The 9188-nt window shown below is 44.7% G+C and overlaps 1 protein-coding gene across 1 annotated transcript; it reads left to right on the plus strand.

Annotated features, from left to right (window-relative positions):
* Positions 1–2588: 2588 nt before the first annotated feature.
* nell3 (NELL (neural EGFL like) family member 3) lies at positions 2589–8945 on the plus strand. Its single transcript, XM_047568879.1, has 5 exons — positions 2589–2720; positions 2891–3571; positions 4159–4718; positions 5086–5152; positions 5344–8945. Exons 2-5 carry the CDS (start codon positions 2923–2925, stop codon positions 6873–6875), a joined length of 2808 nt encoding a protein of 935 aa, XP_047424835.1. The 5' UTR covers positions 2589–2720; positions 2891–2922; the 3' UTR covers positions 6876–8945.
* The last annotated feature ends 243 nt before the right edge of the window (positions 8946–9188 follow it).

Genomic DNA, 9188 nt, shown 5'->3' on the forward strand with positions numbered 1-9188 from the left:
TTAAGACACTGGTGTGGCGCAACAAGGTCGGTTGGTAGAAGCGAGGGGAGTCAAACTGTCAAGCTATGAATAGCCTCTGGCTCTTATCTGACCATGCAGACACAGATAGCTGTATTTATTTGCATTTCTCCTTGAGCTTGGGAGGCCGAAAGACAAGATTTCACATCTCTTTCATCCTCTTACGTCTTAAAGCAATTGAAGTTTTGAGAAATGAATGAATAATGATGCTGAGAAGAAATTCTCCTCATATAAAGCCATTTGCATTTTATTATTATTATTTTTATATTTATTAGTACTTCCGTGTTCCGTTTTCCCCCCAAGACCTTTCCGATGGGGGATACTGACCACCCTCTCTGTGGCAAAATCCCGCCACCATAGGGTAAAGCCGAGCACCATGGGAGGCAAACTAAACAACCTTGACTGCTTTCAAGAGCCTTTCATGACTCGTGGTGTATTAAACAAACTCCCTGTTTCCCAGCCACCCTCATTTCCCCTGTCTCTCAGGGGTTGACAAACAGATGGACGGCGAAAGGCAGCCTCCCATTTGCTCCGAGCATCTCCCAAACACAAGCACGCTGGTGCCTCGGAGAACATTTCTCAAATAAATACACTGATTAACGGCGGCGGAGCTCCGCAGCGAGAGAGTGAGGTGATTTTTCTGTGTTTGGAGTCTCTCTTCAGACACTCAGGGTGGTCCAGCTAGAGTGGATTCTAATAAAGGTTTTTAAAAGTGTACTTTGCAGCTCATGCATCAAACCAGTCCTGTTGTTTTTCTGTTTTTTTTTTAAGCAATTTAATCAAAATGCACACCTTCCAAATAAAGCAGATGCGATTTTAAGCCTTTAGTATTTCCAAAAGTCCCACTTCACAAACAGATGTCCGTTGGTTTCAACCTACTGCAGAACCCCAGATGCTAAGGTGTGAGGTGTGTGCCGTTCTTTTAAACCATTAGGCTCCATTTCACTATATCCAAGTGCCCCAACACACGTCTAAGTGCGTGGCTAGGGCTTGGGCACTAAAAGAAAATGAGGCGATAATGATAAAACCAGTGTGCACCTTGCAAAGCGATAGAGAGCATGGTGAACGTATCGCTGCAGAGGACAAACTGTCACTAAGATGGTGTGAAAAATGCATACAGGAGTGTTGGAGTGCCCTCTGTTTGTACCCTGCTGTACTGTACACAACAAACGCCACTGGACTCAGTGGGTGGCGATCTGTTCATGCTGCAGTTTTTTTTTTTTTCTCTCAATCTCCACTGCAAGTTTACACCAGGAAAATAACAGGCTGTTAGCTGTTAGTGTGTATGCACGAAGTTAAGGTTTTTGATCTATGGAAGCCCGTTTCTGCCAGTGTGATGCAAAAAATAAAAGTGGCAATCACAAGTTAGTGTCTTAAAATAGGTAGTGAGCCTCTGAATTATGAGACTTTCTCCCAAAATAACAAAAACAAAGACTCAGTGTTTCAAAATAACGAAACGCTTTCGCAAAATACTGACTTATTATATCAAGTTAGTGATTTATCTTAAAATAACGAATTGATGTCTCACAATAATGACTTATTACCTCAAAATAATGACAAAATAATATCGAAATAATGACTTAGTATCTCAAGAAAACGTTAGAAACTATCAAAAATAATGACTTGAATTTTTCAAACTTTCCAACTGCTGCAAATAAGACACATTAAGTCCCAGTGAGGAGAAAACAACTACGGATTATTGGATAATAAATCAGAACTGTGAGAAAAATACGCCAAACTAAAATGAACCAACATTATTAAAAGAAAGTCATAATGATGGGTCAGGGGTGCTGCCGTATAGGCCGTACTGTGAGAGAAAAGCAAAATTGTGAGACGATATGTCAAAATGATGGAGTGTTAGGCCTATAGATCGTGACTCATCGTGCAATTTTAGCCATTTTTAGCATCTATGTTATTTTCCTTGGCTTCCCGACCTTGGAATTATCAGACAAAGATATCAGAGCTGGCAAACTACAAACAGTCTCCCAAGCAGCATCCTCAGATAACCTCCCGTTGGCTCTGGGTTTGTGCAGAAGCACTAAAATGAGAGGACGGTGGAAGGGTCCCAAAAGCAGCTGTAGGTTTTAACATTCCTGACTTCTGCCATAGGTCTCTTCAACAAAAGTTTGACCTCTGTTGGCTTTGTCTATAAAAAAAAAAGGGGGGGGACGCTTGGTGTTGACAAGGCCAGTACAACATGACGGACACTGGGTTGAGGACCAGCAGCTGTCTCAACATTCAGGATGTGCTAAACAAAAAGCACGGTCACTTTCTGCAACTTGGACGGCTACGGGGTCATAGACGAGTCAACAGAGAGCAAAATGAAAAGTGACAGTCACCAGTAAATTAAAAAGCCTCTAAAATAGCGTGGGAAACATTATTCAACCAGGGGGGAAAGCGTCCATTTGTCTTGAATTTTATCCTAAAATATGAGGCAATATTTCATTGTTTTTTATCAAAATGGCATTTGATGAAGCTCTTTTCCCAATTCTTGAGGAGAACAGGGAGGGCGAAGGGTTAATTTGTGGCCGGGGAAACCTGATGCTAATTAAGTCTTAGGAATGCCACATGCTGACATTGTAGTGCAGGAGCCCTCAGAGCGGGTCAGGCATGGAGAGAGCCAGCAGCGATGCGTGTGTCTGATGTTTTCATTCCGTTCTGACAGTCGGGAAAGCCAGTCTCACCAAAACCCGGAGCTGAAGGTAATGTCCTGTAATGAGCTGCACATCAAGAGTCTCTGGGATAAAGTTTGTTTCAGTTTTTACAGGGGGAGCGTTTAATTTGGAAAGAGTAGATGGGAATTTCTGAGATTTTTTCCCCCCATTTTTTTTTTTCGCTTAGGAATTTTAACATGCATTTTCTTGTCTTGCAGTGAGAATTGGCAACGTAACGGACAAACAAAACATGGTTTTATTAACGCCAGTGCTGTTGCTCTCCTGGGTGTCACTGCACAACGCCGCGCAAGCTGTAGCCGAGATATGCTGGGGGGCGCACTGCTATGGCGGGGACACCGGCGATCCAAGACCGTGCACCGGAGCGCACTGTCCGGGGAGCAAATCCTCCAGAAGTCCGCGGCAGTTCAACCCGACAACGCACGGTCGGGCGGCGCAGATAGTTGCCAGCCAACATCACGCATACCCGGGCTCTCCAAAGGCGGCATCGGGACCCTACCCGCCCGTCCGCGGGCGGCAAGGGGACGGCGGCGCACGGACGCGAGCGCCCGAAGTTTTACCTGCAGGGTGCACGGACGCGGACTGCGCCCCTGTTGTGAAGCAATTTCAGCCCGTCAATGAGACCTGGGACTGTAGAGGGATCGAGTGCAGGCTGCCGCTGAGGATACGGCCAAGAGCCCGGGCAAAGCTGTGCGTGGGAGAGGGATGTCTCTCCGGCTCAGAGGAGAGCGTCTCCTCCGCCGGCAGCCAGATGACTCCTCCTGTCCATCTGTCCGACAGAGCCGCGCAGTTTCTGGGAGATTTTCCGGAGTTTGGATATCCGTCGTCGGATCATGGCGGGGCGCCTTTGGGTGTCCAACTCACATGTGACATCAAGCCAGGTCTGGTATCTTCATCAACATTCTCATCAAAACCAAGGATGCTCTGTTTTGAGATTTAAGGCGTATCTAATGTCTATACTGCATGTTTAAAACACATTGTGTTAAAAAAAAAAAGTTGATGAACAGAGCATTGTGTTTATAAATTAACATAAAGCTTACTACTCATTATTGACTTAAAGCCTCTTTTGCCAGCAGGGATAGGGGATTATTTTGTGAAGGCAAAACGACTCTGTTGACCTTCAGCCCACAAAAAATGATACCTGCAGAGCGACTAGACTAGCTGGGCTGGAAAAATGTCTCAGAGCCAATTGTCCAGAAAATTTAGAGTGCTTTGATGTGGGTCCATATAGGAAACTTTCAGTGCACTTGCCATGGTTGAGCTAACTAAGTGGGCCAACTATGTGTTCACACTTTGTGCCAGCATTGTTTGCAGAAATCAGACTTCTGTATCAGGTGTAACTCGTTTTGTGCAATTTCTGCACTTTTTCTTTTTTTTTTTTTTGTTTTTAGTACAAAAGAACACAAATAACTTGTCCACCATTCCCACCTTTCATTGTTTTCCTTTCATTGCAACAATTTAATCTCAGGAGAGAATGAAGTGCCTTCAGAGGACGCCCTCATCTTGCACCTCCAGCTGGCCAAAGGGCAGGAGAAACTTGTGGAGGCCCTGAGAGGTCAGCAGATCATCATCCGCGAGTTGCAGCAGAAGCTTGCCGACCAACAGGAGGCACTGCTGTCCCAGCAGCGCGAGATCCTGAATCAGCAGCGGCGAATGTACGAGCAGATGGACGTGGTGAAGACCCAGTACGGCCTCCTCTCAGACACCGTCAAACAGGTTTCCTTCCAGGGCCTGCAGGGTGAGCTGCAGAGCTACTTTGAGAGCCACCTGGCGGGACTGCAGAGCCAGGCCCGCAGCCACCTGCAGAAATCCTACGCTGTCCACAAAATGGACATCGACTCGAAGGTGATGGATGTAGTTGGGGAGGCTCATTTTCCTCAACCTCTGCTGGGATGCCCTTCACCGTGTGGATCAGAGGAGTACTGTGACTTTCAGAGGGACTCGCCCCAGTGTGAGAAGTGCACCATGTGTCCACCAGGCTTTTTCCTGATCTCACAGTGCTCCCCGACTGCGGACAGGATGTGTCAGGTGCTGTTCTTTAAAACACAGACATGTTTTTGGGCTAAAATGCTGAATCTCACATCTGCCCATCTCTGTTGTTATTTGTGTGACCTATGTGTGAAAAAGAACCTGAGGCAAACAAAAGTGTGAAAGTGGAGAGCTGCAGCTTCACTGTAGCCAACAAGGTCCAAACATAATAATAGCTCATAAACAAAGAACGGCGTAGAGTCTTTGTTGTTTTCCTAATTTAAAAGACAGTTCATGAGTAAGTGAACACCAGCACATAATTCCAGCAGTCATCAGCTTTAGAGCAACCGCAGTGATAAATCAGTTGAATATTTATTATTATTCAAAATGTGTTTTTGGTAATCATTTCAATTTGTATGAACTGCAGGACAGAGATGAATGTCTTGAGCTACCAAACATTTGTGGAGAGAAAGTGAAGTGCGTTAATACTCCAGGTGAGTTCATTTCTCATTCTACACGCACATTAATCTCTTAATAAAAAAAAGGCAGCATTATAGTAAAGTTATTTTTATTTTAGAATATTTCCCCCACCTGTTTTATATTATTTGTTGTAGGAATACAGTTACAATGCTCTTAATTGTGTCTGTGCAGCTGTCAGAGCATGTTTTTGTCTTTCGTTGTGTAGGTGGATTCAGGTGTCTGGGAATTTCGGAGAGAGAAGCCGTGATGGGACTGTGTGGTCACGACTACTTCTACAACCAGGAACTGCAGGAGTGCCAGGCCTGTTCGGACTGCGATGGAGAGCCTGTAACTGTTCCCTGCACAGCGATCACTGACGCCGTCTGCGGGCACCTTTCAGACAGCCGGCTCTCCCAGTCGTGGGCGGCTAACGTGGGAGTTCCTCCTGCCAGGAGCCCAGGTGCCCACATCTTCCCTGGACTTCAGCTAAACATACGAGGCAAAGAGAGCAGTGATCTGCTGTCCAACGAGGCGGGGCGGGTGACCTTCCTGCAGCATGGCCTGGTGTGGTTGGATCACAACTTTGCGATAAAGCACAGCTGCAGGAACTTCCTCCAGGTGGGGATGAGGCTCAACGGAAGCCAGGAGGAGGAGAGTCAGGACCTTAGCGGCGTTCGCATCGAGCAACCGGACGGGAAGTACTTCCAGGGGGTCAGTGTCAGTAGCGGAGTGGAGGTGGAGCCTAACCATACCTTCACGCTGCTGCTGAAGAGTCCAAATCAACACTGCAATCAGAGCAAGGATCTCCACGTGTATGATATCACAACCCCGGCCTTCAGTCTTTTCTGGCTGTCCCATGATACAGGTGCCGTTGCTATGACGGCTCAGATGTCCATGCTGGCGCACTACCAGACAAGCTACCGCCCAACTTTCCGCATGACATCAGTGTCTGACCCCTACATGATCAGCTTGACTCACGACAGCCGTGGGGTGCGCTTCACAGAGAGTGGAGTGGTGAAGTTCGTCCTCCAGCAAGCGCTTTACTCCATGGGCCACACCTGCATTCGAGAGGGTTTCTCCCTGATCGCATATTCTAGCCACAATGGGACTGGTCAGGAGGAGATGCGGGCGTTCAAGACGGGCGTCAACTACAGGGACACCTCCATCACCCTCTCTGGTGCCGTGAGCGTGGACAGCGGTGACACCCTCGGCTTTGAGATCACATCCCCGTCCCAGTGCAACATCCGATACTTCGGGGACAGCACGGGCATCAGCATGTTGAGCCTCATCTGGATTCCTTCTGCTCTGTCCTCAGCCTTGACTGCTACCGTGTCCAAGACTGGTCTTCCCTTCGGCGCAGTCAGGAATAAACCACTGTTGTTCCAGCAGATCGGCCCAGACAAACCTCAGGTTCACCTGGCCAAGTCCGGGGAACCAAACAGCCGTAAGAACTTCATATTTCACGAGAAAGGGACGGTGAACATAGCCCTCAACCTCAAGCTGATTCACTCCTGTAATATAGTTAAACTTACTTTGCAGCGAGTGGGTGGTCAGGGCGGGCAGGCGGGTCCTGTGGCTCAGCAGGTGTCTGGAACTATGCCTGAAGGGAGCGAGTGGGCCAGCATAGGACTGAGAGCATCGTTTCAGGTACAGAACGGTACAGCTCTTTATGTCACTCTGGACTGTATCCGTGGAAGAGTTAACCAGATAACGCATGAGGGCGGCACTAACATTTCAATCCTCTGGGTAGCGGTGTGATCCAAGAAAAGACTGAGGCTTTGTCGTCAATACCTTATGAAAAAAAAAAAGACAATTTTGCACAATATTGAATTGCAGAGCAAATTCAAAATGAACCAAATTGAAGAACAATACTAGTTGATGAAAAATGTAGTGATCTTATCCACATATTCCATCACATTATTGTTTTTAATGTATATTTCTTCACCTTTTTAGACTTTTATTGTGAAATCTTTAGGTAAAACTTAAGTACTGCTTTTGCTTGAAGTACTTCGGCTGGTTGAGCAGTGACCAATTCTACACCTAACGTATGAATGTGTGTGTGTCTGTGCTGTATGTGTGAGTGTGCGGGCGCTGTATATGCATGTGCATTGGTGCTGAAGTATGTTTGTTTGTGTGTATGTATACACATTCTGGCATGCCTACTTTTGCATATGTGTATGACTCATTTAATATGTATATCCTCCTATTCCTGCATATATATTTAACATATACGGATTATATCATCGGAACTTTAAAGAAGTAGTTTGACATTTTGGGAAATACACTTTTCTGTTTTCCAGGTCCATCCATTAGCTGTTAGCTTCACTTAGCTTAGCCTAACACAACTTGAAAGAGGGAAAATACATAATCAGGGTTATCTGTCTATGCGTCTATCACCGTGTGGCACAATCAGCATGCAACCAGAGCAGCAGCAGCTACTTTAGTCTATGTACAATAGGTGCGTTCAGGTTTGGTATTGAGTTGTAGGTCAACCATATTTTACAGCATCCCAGTTAAAGAATGAATGTACGTATTTATTACCAGAAATTGAATGCAGTATGTAAAACTATGTTTTCTAAAGCATATCATACCTTGCAATGACAAACTGTTGTGTCTTTGTTAGCTTAGAGTTAGCCCTCTGTATATATCCAGATGGAAAATGTCATCCTCCACTGAGACCTCCATGTTCCAACCTAATGTTTCTACAGTAGCCCAGAAGGGACAAACCAAACACAGTCTACTGGGTTTTACATTGACGTTGCATCCAGGTTCAAGGGAAGGGTTTGATTTGATTGGTTGCAATTCCCAACCCCTCCATTAGATGTCACTAAACCTTACACAGTGGGCCTTTAAAATCTGAGGAAAATAGACTTGAAGCATACAAATATGTTTCAGATGGAAAGTTGTGGTTATGTGCAACAGCTATTTTTTTTGGCTTTGACAAGAACTGTCTTGGTCACTGCCAAACAACAAACAAATCCTCAGAGTGTAAGTGCTCATAAAATAGCCAATGTACTCTTTTTTTTTTTTTTTTTTTTTACAGATTTAAACAAACTAGATTGAATTTGTAAACTGGCGAGCTGAGATGTGCTAAGCTGAATGTTATTTGTTTGTTTTTTTGTAACTACTGGACAGAGCCAAGGCAGCCGTTTCCCACTTTTCAAGTCTTTGTTTGTAGCTAAGTTAAGCTCTCTTCATACAGACGTGAGAGTGTGAGCTCAGTCTTGTCATCTAAAGTCCTGTCAAAACACATTTCCCAAAATGATGTACTACTTTAACATAAGAGATCCTTATTCAGCTATATAGTAACCTTTAAATAAGCAGGAATTTTGATATTTGATGTTTTTGATGATATTTATTTTATAAAACAGGACTTTTGTATTTCAGTATAGAATACACGGGAAAAAAAGTGTAAAAAAAACGTAATGAGCAGATAATGTCAGCATTCAAATACAAGATTGCTTCTATTTTATTTGCACACATATAGTTCAGTATTATGCAATGTGCAAATATCATACTTTGTTATTCTTTTGCCTAAATGCTGTTTCGCTGTGAAGAGCTGCCCATGCATATCGCTCCTAATTGCCTCTGTGTGTGTTCTGTCCTCCGAACAATTAGGCATAATTAAGTGTTTCAGAGGGTTGGCAGCAAAGCCAGCACTGAAATTCTTCAGCTTCATTCTCACTTCATTGCGTTTAGTTGTTTTTTTTTCTTTTCTTTTCATTTTTGGGTGCTGTTCAGGCTCCCTGCACTCTTCTCATGGAACGTCAGTGTATGTATTCTTGTTCAACACCAAATAAAATATACATATATTTTGCCCAACAAAAAGGGAATTTCACGCTCACTTGGAAAAACTAAGCGTCAATTCAACTTTATGTCGTCGTGAATCAGAATCAGGAACAGATATGAAAGATATTATAACCATCCACCAACTGACCACTGAGCTAGCATTCATGTGGATGCACTTAGTCACATACTACCCACCTAAACGTTGTTGTTCACTGCGAATGCCCACCCTATAGCAACAACGCTCCACCAAAACGGTCTAGAAAGAGCTCAGAATACATGAAT

Source organism: Mugil cephalus, chromosome 18 (genome assembly GCF_022458985.1).
Source record: "Mugil cephalus isolate CIBA_MC_2020 chromosome 18, CIBA_Mcephalus_1.1, whole genome shotgun sequence".
In the NCBI taxonomy this organism is placed as follows: Eukaryota; Metazoa; Chordata; class Actinopteri; order Mugiliformes; family Mugilidae; genus Mugil; species Mugil cephalus.

Coding starts and splice junctions, on each gene's coding strand:
- nell3 (XM_047568879.1), top strand. CDS start 2,923: ATGGTTTTATTAACGCCAGTGCTGTTGCTCTCCTGGGTGTCACTGCAC. Junction 3,572..4,158: donor CACATGTGACATCAAGCCAG/GTCTGGTATCTT, acceptor ATTTAATCTCAG/GAGAGAATGAAGTGCCTTCA. Junction 4,719..5,085: donor CTGCGGACAGGATGTGTCAG/GTGCTGTTCTTT, acceptor TATGAACTGCAG/GACAGAGATGAATGTCTTGA.